The 21,926-nt window shown below is 37.2% G+C and overlaps 1 protein-coding gene across 1 annotated transcript in view; it reads left to right on the top strand.

The window, feature by feature from the left end:
• Window positions 1-20,760, top strand: part of OSTM1 (osteoclastogenesis associated transmembrane protein 1) — a 30,084-nt gene extending 9,324 nt beyond the window's left edge. The window contains exons 2-6 of the mRNA XM_032156055.2: window positions 1,541-1,655; window positions 11,623-11,720; window positions 14,211-14,378; window positions 15,979-16,144; window positions 20,547-20,760. Of these exons, the coding sequence (XP_032011946.1) occupies window positions 1,541-1,655; window positions 11,623-11,720; window positions 14,211-14,378; window positions 15,979-16,144; window positions 20,547-20,602 (603 nt within the window). The 3' untranslated portion in view covers window positions 20,603-20,760. The remainder of the gene's footprint in view (window positions 1-1,540; window positions 1,656-11,622; window positions 11,721-14,210; window positions 14,379-15,978; window positions 16,145-20,546) is intronic.
• Window positions 20,761-21,926: the final 1,166 nt, after the last annotated feature.

The raw sequence follows: 21,926 nt of genomic DNA, 5'->3' as shown, positions 1-21,926 counted from the left end.
GGTCACTAGCTAGTGACCCAGGCTTGTATTAATACAGTATTATTACTTCTACTTAAGAAGTGATAATAGGCCAGGCATGGTGGCTCATGCCTGTAATCTCAGCACTTTGGGAGGCTGAGACAGGTGGATCGCCTGAGGTCAGGAGTTCGAGACCAGTCAGGCCAACATGGTGAAACCCCGTCTGTACTAAAAATAAAAATTAGCCAGGCATGGTGGCACGTGCCTGTAGTCCCAGCTGCTCGGGTGGCTAAGGCAGGAGGATCACTTGAACCCAGGAGGCAGATGTTGCAGTGAGCTGAGATTGCGCCACTGCACTCCATCCTGGGCAATAGAGTGAGACTCTATCTCAAAAAAAAAAAAAAAAAAAAAAGTGATAATAGAAAATTTTCTTCTATGACTGTTATTGCTCAGAAGGTAATTCTAAAAAAGAGTTTTTTAAAATGTTTTGTTCATGGCCAGGTGCAGTGGCTCATGCCTGTAATCCCAGCACTTTGGGAGGCCGAGGCGGGTGGATCATTTGAGGTCAGGAGTTCAAGATCAGCCTGGCCAACGTAGTGAAACCCCGTCTCTGCTAAAAACACAAAAATTAGCTGGGTGTGGTGGCATGCGCCTGTAGTCCCAGCTACCCGGGAGGCTGAGGCATGAGAATCGCTTGGACCTGGGAGGCAAAAGCTGCAGTGAGCTGAGATCTTGCCACTACACTCCAGCCTGGGTGACAGAGTGAGACTCTGTCTCAAATAATAATAATAATAATAATAATAATAATAATAATAAATCAAATGTTTTGTTTAATTCACTATTTTAAAAGCAAGCACTCATTCAAATGTACCTTTTAATGGGATGACAAAACTAAGCTACAAAGAAGATAACCTTCCCAAAATGAACATCAGCAAATATTTTGAAGCAGAAATTCTTCCTTTTCTCCCTCTTTTCTCCTTTTTTCCATTTCTTCTCCCACATGACTGATCATTTGTTTCCCAGGAGTTACCACTCTCTTTTATTATTCATCACACTGTATAACTCCTTGTCTGTGTATCTGCGAGAGGTTCTCAGAGCCCCAGAATTGATGGCATTCTTTTATACTTTTTATATCCTCAGAACTTCAGGATTTTTATAGTGCCTAGTAAATAGTAGGAGTTAAATAACTGAAAGAATCAAGGGTCAGCAGGACTTAGTTCCTTGCTTGGGGCACAAGGGAAAGGAAATAGATAAGGATCAAATGATTTGGGAACTTGGATTTATTATTTGCATAGCATGAGTTTCTTTTATTATTAAAATGATCTACAAAAGCATATTTTTCCATCTGGGTACAAACTATTTAGATAACAAAGATTTTCTTCCTTTACAAGTGAACCTAGTATCAATAAATGTTAGCTGCTAATTACTTTATTTTCATTGTTATTATTGTTAACATTATCTGATCATATCAAACAAAATGTTAAAAAGCTTATAATGTTATTTTTGTAAGGTTTTTGCCTCAAGTTGTTTGCAAAGTCTAAAAATACTCAGATTGTATTTTTCTGTCTTCTTTTTGTTTCAGAATACTTCAGAGAGTCAGAGTTGTGCCAGAAGTCTCTTAATGGCAGATAGAATGCAAATAGTTGTGATTCTCTCAGAGTTTTTTAATACCACATGGCAGGAGGCAAATTGTGCAAGTAAGTAATTCTTTCATTTTCATGTTGCAGTTATGGTTCAGTAGTACAGATGTCAGATTTTATTTTAGTGAATTTTGGGATCTTTGAAGCTGGCTGATACTTTTTATTGCTAAGTTTAAATAAACTGTCATGGACACCGTGGTTTATTAACGGCAACTGAGCAAATAGCGAAAGGCAGAAAAGTGTAGCAGTTACTATGAGCTTTGGATTTAGACAGACTTGGATTTGATTCTAAGTTCTGCCATTTACTAGCCCTAACCTACTAGCTGTCAGATATGGGAGAAAAACTTTGCCTCTTGGAAGTTCAGTTTCTTCATCTGTAAATTGGTGGTAATGATAGAACCTATCTTACATAGTCGCCTTGAGAATGAAATGAAATAAATTGTGTAAAGCACTTAGCTCAATGCCTGACACATATTTAATGTTCAAGAAATGTTAACTGTTTAGTATAATAATAATTATTATGTTTACAGTAATCTGTCAAGTGGTGTGTGGCAGGGGGTGGGGTGGGATGATGACATCTGTTCTACCTTCTTTGCAGGTTTGTGTGTAATTGTGTAATAAAATAAGATCTATTTTTAGATATTCTTTGGAAAAATTAAAATCACTATTCCAATTCAGATGATGTTTTGAATACCAACTATGTGCTAGGCGGTTCTTATTTTTCAAGTCTTATAATTTAGTGAGTGAGAAAGATATATTTACAAATACAACCTAGGACAGACACATAAATGCTTTAATAAAGTTATAGAGTCCTCGGAGGAAGAAGAAAATAAATCTTACTGGGGAGAATTTGAAATGACTTCCTGGAGGAGCTACCTTTTGAACCTAGGCCTGTACTATCGGACATGATTTCAATAAGTAGAGATGACACCAGTGAGGTGGCTCACGCCTGTAATCCCAGCACTTTGGGAAGCCAAGGCAGAATTGCTTGAGCCCAGGAGTTTGAGACCAGCCTGGGGAACATAGTGAGACCCCCGTCTCTACAAAATATATAGATATTTTTAATTAGGTGGTCATAGTGGTGTGTGACTGTAGTCCTAGCTACTTGGGAGGCTAGGGCAGGAGGATCCCTTGAGCCCAGGAATTCAAGGATGCAGTGAGATATGATTGTGCCACTGCATTCCAGCCTGGGTGACAGAGCAAGACCCTGTCTTAAAAAAAAAAAAAAAAAGTAGAAATGAGAGAAGGACATTGCAGGTAGTGGTATGGGCAGAGACAACAGATGTTCCAGGAAGCATAGTGGGAGGTAAAGTTGGCAATGGAAAGTAGGACCTTGACTGATAGAGTAGTTTACTATTTGGGCCAACATTTTTTATACTGCTTAGAATATCACCATATTATTAAGAAGGGATTATAGACCAGGCATGGTGGCTCACACCTGTAATCCCAGCACTTTGGGAGGCCAAGGTGGGAGAACTGTTTGAGCCTAGAAGTTCAAGACCAGCTTGGGCAACATGGCAAAACCTTGTCTCAACAAAAAATAAAAAATTAGCTGGACTTAGCATGTGCCTGTAGTCCCAGCAACTTGGGAGGCTGAGATGGGAGGATTACTTGAGCCTGGGAGGTCAAGGCTGCAATGAATCATGATTGTGCCACTGCACCCCACTCTGGGCAACAGAACGAGACCCTGTCTACAACAACAACAAAAGAAAAAAAAAAAGAAAAGAAAGGCTTATACAGTATTCTCCTATTATGATTATATAGTATTAGCCATGGTTTCACTTGCTGTAGTTTCAGTTACTGCAGTCAACTGCAGTCCAAAAATATTAAATGGAAAATTTCAGAAGTAAACAATTTATAATCTTAAATTGTGTATGATTCTGAGTAGCATAGTGAAATCCCATGCCATCCTGCTTCATCTACTTGGGCTATGAATCATCCCTTTGTCCAGCATATCTATGCTGTAGACGCTGCCCCTCCTGTGAGGCACTCAGGAGCATCTTGGTTATAAGGTCATCTGTAATGGTATGGCACTAATTGTGTTCAGGTAACCCTTAGTTTACTTACTAATTCTTTAATAATAGTAACATAATTATTAGTTTTTGTTTTTAATCTTTTACTGTGCCTAATTTATAAATTAAACTTTATCATGGGTATGATACAGAAAACAGAAAAAAACCATAGTATATAGAAGGTTTGGTACTATACTTGAAAAAAAAACATAGAAATAGAAAAAAACATAGTATATAGAAGGTTTGGTACTGTACTTGGTTTCAAGCATCCATTGGGGGTCTTGGAATATATCCCTTGAAGATAAGAGTTGACAGCCGGGCGCGGTGGCTCACGCTTGTAATCCCAGCACTTTGGGAGGCCGAGGCAGGCGGATCACGAGGTCAGGAGATGCAGACCACGGTGAAACCCCGTCTCTACTAAAAAAATACAAAAAATTAGCCGGGCGTGGTGGCGGGTGCCTGTAGTCCCAGCTACTTGGAGAGGCTGAGACAGGAGAATGGCATGAACCCGGGAGGCGGAGCTTGCAGTGAGCCGAGATTGTGCCACTGCACTCCAGCCTGGGCGATAAAGCGAGACTCCATCTCAAAAAAAAAGAGTTGACTACTGTACGTTGTAATATCTTTGGGATTTACAATGCACCTGGAATATTAAATGCATTGAGATTTTTTTAAAAGGATTTTTTTTAGCTCAATGGAGAGGCTCACACCTGTAATCCCAGCACTTCAGGAGGACAAGGTGGTAGTATTGCTTGAGCCCAGGAGTTCAAGACCAGCCTGGGCAACATTTTTTGTAGAGACAAAGTCTCTACAAAAAAAAGAAAAGAAAAGAAAAAAATTAGCTGGGCATGGTGGCAGACGCCTATAGTCCCAGCTGCCTGGGAGGCTGAGGTGAGAGGAGTGCTTGAGCCCAGGAGTTGGAGGCCGCATTGAGCTATGACTGCGCCACTGCACTCCAGCCTAGGCAACAGAGCAAGACCCTGTCTTAAAGAAAAAGGTTTTTTAAACATCATTTAACCTAGCACTTTCTAAGCCTTAAAAAAAAAAAAAAGAAAAGAAAAAACCTACAAAGATCCTTTTTTCATGGAACCTCATTGGAAGAGAGAGAGACCAGTAAGAAGTTTACTGCTATAGTTTAGGCAAGAAGGAAAGAAAATATGAAATAGGGAGGGGCCTTGGAAATAGAAGGATAGATTAAAAATTTGTGTACCTATAAGTCCTTAAGTAGCTTAGCTTTTATAAAGACTTGTCTTTTTGTTTAGTTCATATGAAGAAAAACTAAAATGGGATAAGAAGCCCCAGCCAGTTTTTTTCCCTTGTCAGTATACCATGGTATATTGAATATTGACTTTTAAAATTTTGTTTCCGAAGCTTGACTAACACAACTTTTTTTTTTTATCGTATTCTTTACTTTTCAGAGTAAAATTTTCTAGTATAAATATAATTGAAGAGCATTTGCTTAACATATGTAGACCTGTTTTTAAGTATTCTTAAGCTTTTTAGAAAAATCCATTAACATAGAAAAATATGTTAATTATAAATAATTTAAAATCAGTTAATTGGAATAAGTGGATATATACTGGGATTCACTTCTTTATTTTTTAATTTTATTTTAAGACTAGTCAAGTGTAGCAGTGAGAAGAGGGGAAAGAGTAGAACAAGGAGTTTGATCTATAACCGACTGTGAACAATTAATTGAGATAACTCACTACCTTCAGACGAGCCAGGGGTTCACTTCTTTTGATGGATGTGACTAAATGTATATACTTAGAAGAGGCAGGGCATTTTTTTTCTTTAAAAGATGTTTTTGTTTGTTTGATTTTTGAGACAGAGTCTTGCTCTGTTGCCCAGGCTGGAATACAGTGGCACAGTCTCAGCTCACTGTAGCCTCTACCTCTTGAGGGCTCAAGTGATCCTCCAGCCTCAGCCTCCCAAGTAGCTGGGGCTACAGGCAGCACCAGGATGCCTGGCCAATTTTTGTGTTTTTAATAGGGATGGTGTTTTGTCATGTTGCCCAGGCTGGTCTCAGATTCCTAGACTCAAGCAATCCTCCTTCCTTGGCCTCCCAAAGTGCTGAGATTGAAAGTGTGAGCCACTGTGCCTGGCTTAAAAGGTGTTTTGTAATGAAGATTTCACTAATTCGAAGTACAGACCTTTTTTCACCAGTTAGTTGAAAAGAAAACGTTTTACTGCATATTTACTCAGTATGGCAGGTATAAAATGCTTTAGAATAAATTCTTAGGGTATTTTGTTCTTCTGTGAGGCATCCTATCTTGAAAATATTCCTTACATTGAACTTCCGAGGACCAAATAAAATGCTAAGCAATTAGATATGACTTACTTAAAAGACTCTTCCCAATTAAAATTAATTTGGCCCAGACATATGGTCTCAGGTAAAAGAAGCGAGGTACAGAGAAGTATGATATTTTGTGTTCTAAAAATACATATGTATTTTGAGGGAAGGCAGTTGGATAGCTGCGTGGGCAGGAAAGGAAGGAAGATTTAGTTTTCACTGTATTTGCATTTGTACCCTTTGGATTTTATGCCATATACATTGAATACCTATTCAAAAATATATAGAAATTTTAAAAATTTAACAGAATGTTCAAATCTGTGATGAGTATTTGTATGTCAGATGTGGTTAGAGAGATTAGCTATTTCATTTTCCAGAATTATGCATTAAAAATTATCGTCATTCATCATCCCATTTACGTGGCAGAAGAGTGGAAGAGTAAATCCCATTTGTGAAGAAGGAACCCTTATGACCTAGTCACTTCCCAAAGGCCCCACTTCTTGATATTATTGTATTGGCCATCAAGTTCCAACATCTCAATTTTGGGTGACACATTCAGACCATCACAGGGGCTATTAGAATTTTTGTAAAATAATATTATTAAATAACAGAAAAAATGTAAAAACATAAAAGGCAAAATATTACTAGAAAGAATATTATTAAAATGAGTATACTGCCCAAAACTATCCTTCTGTTCTGCTTAATTTAGCTTGAAATAGGGGTGGCTTCTAGTCTCTGCAGTTATTATTCATGAAAGGGAGGCTAGGAATCCAAGAGAGGAGAGAATGCCATCCATGTACTACTCCCATCCCTTTTCTCCTCAGAATTCCTGTGTCTTCAAATGGTATTAGTCTTGGTAGGAAACTGGTTATTGAAAATTGATGGAAGGTCAAAAGAAGTGTTAAGAGTGCAACTCTTTCTACTCATACTACAAATAACATGGAAACTAGCTCTTTCTGATGGAGAATGACTGCTAAAAAGTAGAGAGTATATTAAAGGTTTCTCAGAATTTTAAAGCTGTGTATTGTTGACATAGGGATAGCCTTGTTAATGAGACCTTTCTTGCTTATCTTGTGCATACAACAGTTAAATAATCAGCAGAATGACCAGATTTGATGAGTTCATGACTGCTTTAGTGTTTTGATTCTTTGGTAAGCAGTATCCAGTATGAAGCATTATTGTAATAAGATAGGCCTCAAAATTATCAGCTCAGGTATTTGTTCTTACACACTGAAAACTCTTTCTTTATGAGCAACCTATATCTTCAGTGATACAGGTGATCTCGGTGATAATTAATGAGCATAATGATGCTGTTGAACCACTGTGTAATCCTGACGTATATTTCTGATTCATCAAAGGAAAACTAACTTTCAATTAATACAAAAATGTACGTCTTGATGCTTTAAAAAGCAACAACAATAGTACTTAATGGTTAACCAGAAGGTCAATTAACCAAAACCTTTCTTTTTTTGAGACAGAGTCTTGCTCTGTCGCCCAGGCTGGAGTGCAGTGGCGAGATCCCGGCTCACTGCAAGCTCCGCCTCCCGGGTTCACGCCATTCTCCTGCCTCAGCCTCCCAAGTAGCTGGGACTACAGGTGCCCGCCACCATGCCTGGCTAGTTGTTTTCGTATTTTTAGTAGAGACGGGGTTTCACCGTGGTCTCGATCTCCTGACCTCGTGATCCACCCACCTTGGCCTCCCAAAGTGCTGGGATTACAGGCGTGAGCCACCAAACCTGGCCCAAAACCTTTCTTTCCTGTATTTTATCCAGAGGGAAATGTACTAAGCGTTATAATCATATTATTTGTATCTTACAAAGTATCTTAGTTTTCATATTTGTGAAACTTAATTAGGTCATTTAGGTACAAAGTTTCCGTAGTTTATTTTTATTTTCTGAAGCTTACCTTAAATTGGTGATTATCTCTGCCATTTTCTATAAAACTAGTTTTGAAAAACAGCAAAGATCTTTGTAAAATTCCTAAGAGATGCCAAATGCTTTATTTAAAGATGCATAATTCCTGTTATGATAATTTAGTAGGTTTCTCTGTAAGGTCTTAACTTGAATCCTTAATACCTTTAAGAATGCCTCTTGAGGCCGGGCACAGTGGAGGCTGCAATGAGCTGAGATTATGCCACTGCACTCCAGCCTGGGTGACAGAGTGAGATTCTTCTGTCTCAGAAAAAAAAAAAAAGAAAGAATGACTCTCAAGCTGATGCCTGAGCCTTCTCTGAGAAAGCCACTCTGCTAATCTGTCCTTGATGAGGCTCCATTGATTATCTAAGATGAAGAAAATTCATAATGACCACTTCACTTAGTGCTGAAACAAAGCTTTATTATTATTAATATTCTTTAACTCACCAACTTCTAAAACATACAGCTTCTCACTGTTTATAATCTTAAGCTCCCAATTCCTGCAAAAAGATAAAAAAGGAATTTACTAGAGATCTGTTATTTCAATTCAGAAAGTCACGGCTTTTTAATAATGAAGACTTTTTAACCCCATTATATAAATGAACTGCTTTATGCTTTATGTTACCACCGTCTAATGATCATTGAAAAAGTTTTGATGGTACTGCATTAATGTAGTACTTAACAAGATGACCAGTCTATATTGGCTTTTAGTTTAATTTTCAAATTATTTTACATAAAAAGTAAATGTCAATAAGATAGAAGAAATTAAGTTCTTTTGTTCTTCAGAGAAGCTTTCTTTATAAATTACTTTTTAAAAAAATTATTTGTTTTAATTACGTATCTTGTATAGAAGAAATTTGCTATTGCTCTCTCATGATAATGCACTTTATACTACTTTTGCAGGCAGTATGTGGACCCCTTTTATCCCTATATTATGTATGTCAGTTGTCATGACGTAGCTCATTATAACACAGATGTACAACTGTTGTGAATGAAATTGTGTTCCCTCAACTTCCCTGCAACACATCAACTACAAAAGCTATATAATTGTTTTTGTAAACATGTACAAACACTATGTAATTGTCTGTTTTTATTTATATCAACTCTGCCTCATCCCTAAAAGGATTGCGGGCTACTTCATGATGATATTAAACTAGCATTAAGAGGGGCTATGAGACAAGGTCTTACTCTTTCATGCAGCTTGGAATGCAGTGGTGCAATCACAGCTTATTGCAGCCTTGACCTCCCCAAGCTGAAGCAATTCTCCCCTCTCAGCCTCCCAAGCCACTGGGACCACAGATGCACGCCACCATGCCTGGCTAATTTTGTATTATTTGTAGAGACAGGTTTTCACCATGTTGCCCAGGCTGGTCTCGAACTCCTGGACTCAGGCAATCCGCCTGCCTCCCAAAGTGCTGGTATTACAGGTGTGAACCACCGTGCTGGCCTATTTTTATTTCAATGGCTTATTAACTTGTGGTATGATCATCAGCATATCACCTATTTCTGTGGCTTAGTTTCCTAATTTGTAGTGATCCCTCAGATTTTTTAAATAAGGGTGAGAAGTTAGAATGAGATTCATGTTCTGGAGAAGATAAAGCTTCAGAGAATGTAGATTATGTGAGTTCAGAAAGGGGACAACTCCAGAAATAGGTTTACCAAGAGGGTCCTGTGTACAATGGGTGCAGAAGGAGCCCTGTACAAGAGGGCTGTGCAAGGAGGTGAATGGGGTTGAATTCCAGCTTAGCTTCTGGAGGCAGGAATGACCTTTTGTAATTTATCCACCCAGAGGGAATATCTTTTTCTGATTTGCACAAAGGAGCTTTACTGTGCTGTCTGCCCCCTGTCTACCAGGTTTAGGTTTCATCTCAGTTGCTAACTCTGATCAGTTGGTGGGGACTGCCTGAATCCCTGTATGGTGTAAGATATCTATGGGTAGTGGAGGGAGTAGGCAGTGGCATGTATTTGTAGATTCTGAGTCTTGAACTTTTAATGGTTTAGAATGTAGATATAAATATGTTTATTTTGCAGTGTTTGAGAGTGCAGGCTTAAGAATCAGACTGAGTACAGAGTCTAGCTTTTTATTTACCAGTTTTATGTCCTTGGGCAACTTCCTTAATTTATCTAAACCTATCTCTGTTCCTTATTTATAAAATGGAGATAATGGTAATTTTTGCCTCATGGAATCACTGCAAGAATTCAATGGGCAAATGTGTTTAAAGTGCAGTGTAAGCATAGTTCTTAGAACATAGCAAGTATTTAGTAAGTGTTAACTTTTGTTGTAGTGATTGTTGTCTATCAGAGTCATGGATGTCCCTTAGTGTGTCATATCCTAGTGTCTACCTAGTCAGTCTCTCTTTTCTCCACGAATTCTACTTGCCCTGCTGCCTTTCTCCTGGGTAATTGCAGTAGCTTCGCATGTTGTCTTTCCACTTCCAGTTGAGAGAGATCCTATCTGATGGCCCTGAATTTCTAAATAAGGTGGGCATAATACAAAGCCATCTATTGAAATTAAGGGGAACAAGAGTAGGGCTGGGACTAGAGATTAGAAAATATATGGAACATCCCTTGTAGAGCAATTAGTAGGGCATCTACAAGGATCATTTTGTTGCCCTGAGATCAGAACACATGAATTTGAATTGAGTCCCTTCATTATCATTTTGGAATTTCTGTAGTAGTATTCTATAACCAGACTGACAGTACAGAAAGTAGATGGGGACTGTCCAGGGATGAAAATGTCTATGAGTATGTGGAAGATAAAAAGGGCAAGGATTCTAGGACAGTCAGATGGAAACGGCTGACCACAAGTTCCAAGATCTGGAACCAGGCAGTTGAACCTCGATTGGAGATAGCAGGCTGAGAACACAAGGAGAGGTAAAGACAAAGGTTTACCTGAGGATAAAGACTAGGTTCCCTGGCTGAGCGCAATGGCTCATGCCTTTAAGTAATCCCAGCACTTTGGAAGGTTGAGGTGGGAACATCACTTGCACCCAGGAGTTCAAGTCTGCAATGAGCTGCAATTGTGCCACTGCACTCCAGCCTGGGCAACTGAGCAAGACCCCGTTTCTTAATAAATAAATAGATTATTCCCTGAAGAAGGGAAAATGGATACATAAATTGTGATATACATATATATAGAAAATAAAAGGGATGAGTGAACTTGAGCTAACTCTAAGCAAGAATAGCCAGTTGCAGAGAAATACCATTTATGTAGGATTTTTAAAAATGTAAAACAATTTTGTTTCTAGACTTTACTTGAAGCCCCCATGTCAGTATTTTAGGCAAAATTCTCACCAGTTTGTTTCTCTGGGCTCCCAACTCGTGATGGATTAGAAAGAGCAAATTTTAAAAGTTACCCCGTTAGGTACAATAAATGACTCATTAGTGAAGTTGGAAGATGCAGAGAACTATGAAATTTGACACAAAAAATGATAAGGCATATGAGTTTCAGTAAAATTAATGCAGTGTAAACAGTCTTATGCCTAAATAGCACTGTTAAGGCAGAATTTGATAGCTGATATTCCGTGATTATGACCTTGTGCCATCAAAAGTCCATTTGAATTTTATTTGGTATATTTTTATGAAAAGAAGAGAGTATGTGATTATTTTAAGATGTTCATGAAAATGGTTATGACTTTTTTTTAACTTTTGGAAAATAAAAGGAGTAAGCTTCATATATTTGAAAAATTCATGCTTGTTTGAATAAAGAATTACTGTAGTATGAAACGAAGCTGATAGCTTAGAGATAAATGACAACATATAATCGTTCCTTGAGTTATATTAATATACTTTTTGAATTTTTTTGACAGATTGTTTAACAAACAACAGTGAAGAATTATCAAACAGCACAGTATATTTCCTTAATCTATTTAATCACACCCTGACCTGCTTTGAGCATAACCTTCAGGTATTTTATATATAATATTTAAAATTAAAATGCTGCCTTGTACAAAGGAATAATGTGCAGTTCCAAGTTTTTATAGCACTAATTATTGATATGTATCTACATTCATGACGTAGAGTGCCATTGCACTCCAGCCTGGGCGTCGCAGCGAGACTCTGTCTCAAAAAAATAAAATAAAAAAAAAATTAGGTGAACATTTCTCAGAATTTGTTCTGCAGCATGTTAATAGATGTCCTATCAGAAAGGGTTTAGTATTCCATTAAGGTTGGGAAATGCTTTACTACAGGACTTCAGAGCCTTTAGTGGACTGATGTGTGTTGTAACACTCAAATAGCAATTTTTCTCTAAAGTCATCCCTCTTATATATGGCTTTACTTTCCACAGTTTCAGTTACCTGTGGCCAACTGCAGTCCAAAAATACTAAATGGAAAATTTTGGAAATAAACAATAAGTTTTAAATTGTACACCATAAACAGTCTTCTTTTCATTTAACTTAGAGTACTTGTGTGAGTTTGGTAGATTTCTAGAAGTGGAATTACTATATTGTCAACCTAAGAAAAAGACACTAGAGAAAATTATCTCCAAATATGATGAGTTTATTAGGGAATAAGAAAGGAGTATCATAATTTGGAATGCACTGGCAAACTACCAGTACATCCAGTGAGGGAAGGGTAAAGGGAAGCTTTTATTAGCAAAAAGGGAGAGGTTCACACAAGCTGCTTAGAAACTGAGTTCATTGGTTCCAGAGGCTCAAAGCCATGTTGTCAGTTCATTGGTGGAGATGCCATTACTGGGCAAGTGTTCTTTTGAGTGCATCTTATCTGAATTACTGCAGTCCTAAAGAATGGCAGTGATAAACCGTGTGAAAGCAGGAGTTGCATGAAGGGCGTGAAAGGGTTTCTTGTGGGGTTTTTAGAAAGTCCTTGGAATCAAGGACTCTTTTTGTCTCTATTTTGTCTGGGTCTGACAAAGGTGATTTCATCCTAATGTCTGCAACTTTCACATTATCAAAAGATATGTGCATTTTAAATTTTAATAAAAATTGTGGCCAGGTATGGTGGCTCCTGCCTGTAATCCCAGCACTTTGGAAGGTTGAGGTGGGAGGATCATTTGAGTCCAGGAGTTAGAAATTAGCCTGGGCAAAATAGCAAGACCGTGTCTCCAGGAAAAAAAAAAAAAAAAAAAAAAAGGTTAAATTACTCCCTATCAAGATTATGTGCACAATTTTAGCTAAATGGATTATGTGCTCAATTTTTTTTTTTGAGATGGAGTCTCGCTCTGTCACCCAGGCTAGAGTGCAGTGGTGCGATCTTGGCTCACTGCAAGCTCTGCCTCCCAGGTTCACGCCATTCTCCTGCCTCAGCCTCCCAAGTAGCTGGGACTACAGGCGCCTGCCACCACGCCCGGCTAATTTTTTGTATTTTTAGTAGAGATAGGGTTTCACCGTGTTAGCCAGGATGGTCTTGATCTCCTGACCTTGTGATCCGCCCACCTCGGCCTCCCAAAGTGCTGGGATTACAGGCGTGAACCATTGCACCTGGCCCTGTGCTCAATTTTTAGCTAAGTGCACAATTGTTCTGTGAAAAACAAGCAATGGGCTATTTCTTGTAGCAGACTAAGGAGAGACTTAGGTTTTCTGTCAAGTAGATGGTGAGGGTAACATTGTTAGGCCAACATCAGTGTAATTACTTTGATTTTTCTGTTTTCTCTTTCATCCCAATGTTCAGTTAATATCCTTTCTTCATACTACAAGGTAAAGAATAAAGGGCATAGAAAGCAAAGGTGTGAATTGACTGTTTAGCAAACTTATTCTTGAAAAGACAAGTGTCAGTCTAGAAGTACAAAATACTGAGATTTACTAGCATAATATTTTATGTACCTCCACTATCCTCATTTTAGGTTATACAATTCTTTGGTATTGGCTCTTTTTGTTGACTAGAAAGGCCTGGATTATGAGCCTTGTGATAAGAGAGTTGAGTGGGGATACAGTTTTGGTGCCTTTTCCCTTTCCATTTAAAAAGTCCTGTCTCAGTAAGATAAACTATGGTGTTGAAGTCAGCATAGGCGGGAACCTATTTTATTTATTCAGCGAGAGTAGGATAGATAAGTGCAGGTTTGTGATCATGAGATAATTTAGGAAATTTTGTATTTAGTTACTAGTCATTTGGCATATGAATTATTGTTATCCTCAGTTAACATTAGCTAATGCAGCAGTTTTCAAAATTTAGAGGCACCTAGAAAGTTCCAAACAGTTTGCCATCTGCTTCACATACCAGGTCTCTAATCCTTTGGACTTATAATACAGGTAGAGGTCGTTTTATTTTATAGATGATAAAACTGAGACTCAGAGTGATTTAGTAACCTACTCAACATCACAGCTTAGCACTTTAACACACCATATTGTTTCCTGTCTTCTAGAAGGGTAAATAGCTTACATTAAAGAGATACTGTGTATAATTATTGTATATATTACATGTGCCTTTGTCATTTTAGGGGAATGCACATAGTCTTTTACAGACAAAAAATTATTCAGAAGTATGCAAAAACTGCCGTGAAGCATACAAAACTCTGAGTAGTCTGTACAGTGAAATGCAAAAAATGAATGAACTTGAGAATAAGGCTGAACCTGGAACACATTTATGCATTGATGTGGAAGATGCAGTAAGTACTTTGCTTCTGATGTGATACGTACTTTAGAATGTTATTGAATGTACCTTCAGTATGATTATTCTTTTTGGAGATAGGGTGGAATCTGCATATTCTGTCTTCAACCAAAAATAACTAGTTATAAAGTAGTAAAGTTTTAGAATATCCTGGTCTGTTAAACCAAAATGGATATTTCCTTAGTAGTCTCGTGGTTAGTATAAAAATAAAACAGAAATTAATTAGACACTTCATAAGTGAGTTGATGATTTGGTACATTTTAATCTTTTTAAATTTGGAAATATGTGCCATTTGCAGAGGTGTAGGTATTGTTATATGTTTATATTTCAGTTTCTTGTGCACTTGTTGCTAATTTAAGTTTCTGGGCTGGGCACAGTGACTACACCTGTAATCCCAGTACTTTGGGAGGCTGAGGTGGGCAGATCACGAAGTCGGGAGTTCAAGACCAGCCTGACCAACATGGTGAAACCCCATCTCTACTAAAAATAGAAAAATTAGCCGGGCATAGTGGCACACGCCTGTTATCCCAGCTACTCAGGAGGCTGAGGCAGGAGAATCGCTTGAAACCGGGAAGCAGAGGTTGCAGTGAGCTGAGATCGCGCCACTGCACTCCAGCCTGGGCGACAGAGCGAGACTCCGTCTCAAAAAAAAAAAAAAAAGACGTTTCTGGATTTCACTACATGTTTCAGAAGCCATTCCTCAATCACTTCCTATTCCATTGTTTTATTTTCTTATATCTATTACCGTCTGAAAATATGTATTTGTTTATTTTTAGTCTGTCTTCCTCACTAAAATATAAGCCACATGAGGACAAGGAATTAGGGTTTTTTTGTTCACCATTCAGTATTTAGGACAGTATTTAGGACAGTCTAGCATATAATGGGCTTAATAAACATGTATTAATTGAATGGTCAAAAAAATTTTTTTCTCCATTTTATAGCCCGCCTTTACATAGGGTGCCACTAGATGGCAATCATGCCTTTTTAGGCACTATGATGCCGGAGTTTTGGGGCATTAGAGGAAACTGAGAAATTATTGGCTCAAAGTAGAGAACTTGAGGTCAGAATTAATGAGCTTAAGAATTGAGAATGAGTGTGAATTATCACAGCAGCTCAGAGGGAACTATAAGAACCAATAATATTCGAGATGGTAAAAAGTACTTAAAATGAAATGTACAGTGTGGATTTTTGTTTGTTTTTACTGCTCCGTTCCTATTGCCTAAAATAGTACCTGGTTTCTAGTAGGCTCTCAATAAATAACAAATATTTTGTAAATGAATAAAACAGGGCCTAACTATATTCCTCTTCATACAAGTTCTTTGTTTGAATGTACAAATGGTTGACATTCTAGAATACTTTGGTCAGTATTATGGACTTAGAATATGAAATTTCTATATGGATATAAATTATACAATGACTGTATTGTGAATCAGGTTTTTTTCCTGGCAGAAGAAGTTGTCTTCAACTATGAGTAGATTTTTAGAGGTAGGTATTTAGTCTGAATTCTGGATTCTTGTTTAGTTATTAGCAAAATAATTATAAGAAATTGAAGACAAGTAAAATATAAAATAGAACGATATTGTTTGTTCTTGTTCTAGATGAACATCACTCGAAAACTATGGAGTCGAACTTTCAACTGTTCAGTCCCTTGCAGTGACACAGTACCTGTAATTGCTGTTTCTGTGTTCATTCTCTTTCTACCTGTTGTGTTCTACCTTAGTAGCTTTCTTCACTCAGAGCAAAAGAAACGCAAACTCATTCTGCGTAAGTTTTTTACAGTTATTTATTTTATAGATAAAAGCCTGTATTTTAAAAATTTAGGCCTGTTTTAGAAATGATAGCTACTCTGAGAACTCAAAGTAGATTAGCCTAAAAGGACTCTCTGCTTTAAGTTTTACAATCATGCTTACTAGTGAAAGAGATCTGTAAAAATTTTATAAGTGTAGACAATAAAAAGTTAAAACAGGGCTAGGTGCAGTGGCTCATGCCTGTAATCCCAGCACTTTGGGAGGATGAGGCGGGCGGATCACAAGGTCAGGAGATCGAGACCATCCTGGCTAACATGGTGAAAACCCATCTCTACTAAAAGTGCAAAAAATTAGCCGGGCATGGTGGCACATGCCTGTAGTTCCAACTACTTGGGAGGCTGAGGCAGGAGAATCATTTGAACTTGGGAGGCGGAGGTTGCAGTGAACTGAGATCACACCACTGCATTCCAGCCTGAGAGACAGAGTGAGACTGTCTCAAAAAAAAAAAAAAAAAAAAAAATTAAAACACGGTGTCTTTCAGATGGTTAAATCGAGAAAGCTAGATTACCCCTGGAATAAGGTTGGCAACAACAGAAGAATAACAACAGAGGCTTTGCACTCCTAACATGGCAATAGCAGGGAGATACAGACAGCTCTTAGACCCATTGGAGTCATGGTAGAACCACCTAAAAGTGTGGCAGGCAGGAAGAAACTATAGCTGACATACAGACAGTTTGTTTGTGAACAAATTGGAATCGTAGTTCCAAGGAGATTACTTGACATAATAGTATATGCTCAATAAATATTCATTCCCTTTCTTTCTTCCTACGAAATAGGCCAGAGCAAAAGAAGCACTAACTAGAGATCCCATCCAGCTAAGGAAGAGTGGCTTCTAAGTCACGTGGCTTTCTTCTTTATTATCAGAATGAAAGTGTGGGCTTACACCTTAATAATTTTAGTTTTTAAAAAAGAGAACTGTTTAGGGGAAAAGGTTAATTTTCTTTTCTCTCAAATACTATTTGTAGTCTAGGAATGTCTGATATAAAAATTCTTTTCCCTATAAATTTTGATCACTACTTCATCTAACTTCACTTCTAATATATCTAATTTTTTTTAAAAAAAGGTTACCTGTAGATCAGTTTGAACTGAATTTGTAATGTTTTATCACCTTAAAATGCTAGCTATTAGAGGGGAGAGTCTTTGTCATGAGTGTATTTATTAAAGCTTTTTTGAAGGCTGCCAGCATTCTGTAAATATGTAGTAGCTCAGGTCCTTAAAGCACCTACTTAGAATAATAGCAAAATATTGTGGGCACCTCACCATTGAGAAACTATTTTTCAGAGCTTGATATACTTTTAAAGTTTAGCATCTTATTTGCCTTGCAAATCTATTTAACTTTATGGAAAGTATTTACTGCTTCTGATCAGGATTTTTTGTTTGCTGTCAAAGTAAAAGTCACTACCAGTGTCACTATTTGCTATGGAAGCCACAAACTCTGTAGTCATTTCTTAATTATTTTCTTTCTTTTATTTTTCCATTCCCACATTTCCCTCTCATCCCCTTTTATTAGCAAGTATGCTGCCAGTCCTACTTAGTCAGTCGTCTCTCTCTCCCTCCACTGGTAAACCCTAGCCCAAACCATCTTCATCTCTTATCTGTACTAATGCAAGAGCCCCTTAACTGGTATCCCTCCTTCCATTTCTTGATCTACTAAAATCCGTACACCACATAGTGGCTAGAATAATTTTTTAAACACAAATTCACCATGTTTCTCTACTAACTTGGAACCCTTAATGTGTTCCCATTGTACCTAGAATAAATCCAAACTTACTTTCCAGGGTCTGCTCTCCAAGCTGTACATGACCTGGCCCATAGCCACCTTTCTAAACTCATCACATCCATTCTCCTCATTGCTCATGGTGCTGTGGGCAGTCTGGTACCTTTCTGTTCTTCTCCGCTACCAAGCTCATTCACACTGCCCCTTTTCCAAGGCCCTTCCCTCTTTCCTTACCTGACTTCTTGCAAGCCAGGTCTTAGCTCTAAAGTTACTTGCTCAAAGAGACCTTTTATGACTCCCCAGTCTAAGAATACACCTCTCCATTTGTTCTTCTGTGCCGTCTTTCTTTAATGGCACTTAATCACTTAAACTAATTTAAATTAAATAATTGGTTATTTAAATCATCTTTTTCATTTATTCTCTACTTTTATTTGTTTGTCTTTCCTGCCTGGAGGGAGGAGCTAACTGCATTAGAGGTGTTGAAATTCACCGTTAGATGATCCCTGGGCTAGAATTTTAAAGGATGTGGGGATTTATCAGGTAGGGAATATAAAGGCAAGGAAGATGTAGGTGTATGTACTCATTCGTATTTAACTTGGCCAGTTTATTAAGTCATTTGAAATTTAGTCAAAAGCTAGATCACTTCTAGTAGTTTTTAACAAAGTAATTCTCAAAAACCCAAACTATTGATTTGGTTTGCCTCCCAAATCTACTGAAGGCTTAAGAAGTAGATTTTAGTTTAGGCCAATGTTTTTAGTTTAAGTTTTCCCTTTATTTTAAGCTGAAGCAGTACACTCGTCCAGGAAGTCATGTTGTGATTTTCCACTTACAGTTGATAGAAACCAGAGACAGGCCGGGCGTGGTGGCTCATGCCTGTAATTCCAGCACTTTGGGAGGCTGAGGCGGGTGGATCATGAGGTCAGGAGATCGAGACCATCCTGGCTAACACAGTGAAACCCCGTCTCTACTAAAAATACAAAAAATTAGCTGGGCGTGGTGGCAGGTGCCTGTAGTCCCAGCTACTCGGGAGGCTGAGGCAGGAGAATCGCTTGAACCCGGGAGGCAGAGGTTGCAGTGAGCCGAGATCACGCCACTGCACTCCAGCCTGGGCGACAGAACAAGACTCCGTCTCAAAAAAAAAAAAAAAAAAGAAACCAGAGACACTGGTAGGCCGGGCGCGGTGGCTCATGCCTTTAATCCCAGCACTTTGGGAAGCCAAGGCAGGCGGATCACGAGGTCAGGAGATCAAGACCATCCTGGCTAACATGATGAAATCCCGTCTCTACTAAAAATACAAAAAAAAAAAAAAAATTAGCTGGGCATAGTGGTGGGTGCCTGTAGTCCCAGCTACTTGGGAGGCTGAGGCAGGAGAATGGTGTGAACCCAGGAGGCGGAGCTTGCAGTGAGCCAAGATCGAGCCATTGCACTCCAGCCTGGGCGACAAAGCCGAGAGTCCGTCTCAAAAAAATAAATAAATAAATAAAATAAAATAAAAAAACAGAAACACTGGTTCTCATCCTTGGCTACACATCAGAATTATCTGCAGAGCTTTAAAAAAAAGTACAGGTACTAGGATCCCATCGCAGAGCTTCTAAATCATAACCCCTACCCAAGTTTTGTGAAGCTCTGAAGTAGGGAGACTCTTAGTTACTCAGTATAAAATACTCTCACTGTGGGCATGATCGTTTTTCATTTCTAGAACATGAGAAACATTCATATTTAACTATAAGTACAAAACATATTACCAAGCCAAATAGCCATGATTTGTTTTATTAACCCTAATGACTCAGTCCCATTAGCATCAAATCAGAATTGATGGTAACGTATTTTGTTAGCAGCCATATGTGTTTGTGTGTGTATACAACATAAAACTCACTTTTCTTTGAGGGTCATTAAAAATTTTTTTTTACAATACAGAGTTCTATAATAATATACAACTCACTTTTCTTTGAGGGTCATTAAAATGTTTTTTTTTTTTTTTTCCCATTACAGAGTTCTTTCACTGAATTTTTTTTCATCTGAAAATAGAAGCAGTTTTCTTTCTTTCTTTCCAATATGTATACCTTTCCTTTTCTTTCTCTTACCTTGTTGCACTGGTGATAAACTAGTGGCATGATGTCAAGCAAGACCAGGTATTTTCGTCTTATTCCAGATCTTAGGGGGAAAAATCATTCAGTCTTTCACAGTTAAGCATAATGATTGCTATAGAATCTTTGTACATGCTCTTTATCAGGTTGGGGAAGTTTTCACTGAATTCTTTTAAGAGAAATTCAGATTTGGACTTCTAACTTAGACTTTTAGATGTATAATTTTATTATTCTACCTTATAGCACTTTCATTGTCTAAGTACATTTATTTCACCTACATTACATATTTAAGATTGTGATGTTCAAGAAGATATAAATTATGTTGTTTTATTTGTACTGCTTTTAACAAAGTCATGTGCAATTTCTAACAAAGTTATGTTTTTTTGAGGTTGGTAGAAAAAAGTTTTAATTAGGTTTTAATTCTTATAAGGCTGAAACTGTTAGGATTCAAACATAGAATTAATAGACAAATACTATAGCTTACATAAAAATAGTAAATAATCATGTTTGATAATTAAATTAAAATTAAAATATAATTCTTTTGATTTATCTAGCCAAACGTCTCAAGTCCAGTACCAGTTTTGCAAACATTCAGGAAAATTCAAACTGAGACCTACAAAATGGAGAATTGACATATCACGTGAATGAATGGTGGAAGACACAACTTGGTTTCAGAAACAAGATAAACTGTGATTTGACAAGTCAAGTTCTTAAGAAATACAAGGACTTCAGATCCATTTTTAAATAAGAATTTTCCATTTTTCTTTCCTTTTCCACTTCTTTCTAACAGATTTGGATATTTTTAATTTCCAGGCATAGCAATGTTATCTATTTTAATGTGTATTTGTCATAATAACAGAAGATGCAAGAACAATCATTATTTTATTTTATAGGCATTTTATTACTATTCTAGACTTCTGGTATCTTATTAACATAAGTATCTCAAGTAGAAAAGTTTTTGAAAACTAACATTTAAAAATTAATCAGTTACAGCAAAGACTTTGAAAAAGAAATGTACTTGTCAGGAAGTAGCAGGCCCAAAGATTAATTACCCCCCCATTGCAGTATTATTGTTATATATATAGTTAATATGTTGTACATCACAATAATATATAATTCAGTCTCTAGTTTCCCTAGAGTCATTTTTGAAACCACTGATTCCAAACCTCCCTAACAGTTTTTAAAAGTAGTAAGCCACATTACATTTATCTTTGTAAAAAGATTTATGGTAACTGGTTTCTTACTTGACTTTTATAAATAGTATTTTACATCTTATTTTTGCCTTTATTTCATAAGTAATTTAAAAATCACTGGATTGCTTTATTATATTCAGGGCAATATGGATTATTTTTATACCAAGGATTTGCATCGTGAATTACATTAAGTTATTTGGCAATTTATAATTTATTACTACTTTAAATCAAATGTAGCATTATCACACTGTATTTAAATTGTCATTTTTTAAAGGAATATTTTCCTCTTAAGATATATAGAGGATTTTGGAGAAGAGAGAAAGGAGGGGTAAAACCAGCTTAAGGTTCAGCGAACAGAAAGGGACCTGAGAGGATGCTCACTGTAAGACTGTTGGACAGTGGTGTGTATTGAGGGGATGAATCAGAACGATAGTCTCATGCAGAAAGTGGTGAGATTAAGATCATCCTTATTTTTTCTAAATTATTTCAATCAGATGAAAGTGATACGATTGAAATGAAATCACATATTTCATGTTCAGAAATTCTATTTTGGTATGTTTGTATTAGCCTTTAAAAAAAACACTTCGTTTCAGAATTGTTCACAATTTTATTTCTTAGGTTTTTAGAGTTCAGGATTTCATTTATTTCTTCTTGCTTTTTTGGTGGAAATAGGCTTTGTTGTAAACATTAAGAATATAAAATCTCTATATAGAAACAAGAGTTTTGTTAAATAATAAGAGA

The sequence above is a fragment of the Hylobates moloch genome, unplaced genomic scaffold (genome assembly GCF_009828535.3).
Source record: "Hylobates moloch isolate HMO894 unplaced genomic scaffold, HMol_V3 SCAFFOLD_2, whole genome shotgun sequence".
Classification (NCBI taxonomy): domain Eukaryota; kingdom Metazoa; phylum Chordata; class Mammalia; order Primates; family Hylobatidae; genus Hylobates; species Hylobates moloch.
Note: the sequence above shows the minus strand (reverse complement) of the source record. Positions and strands in the feature narration are given on the sequence as shown.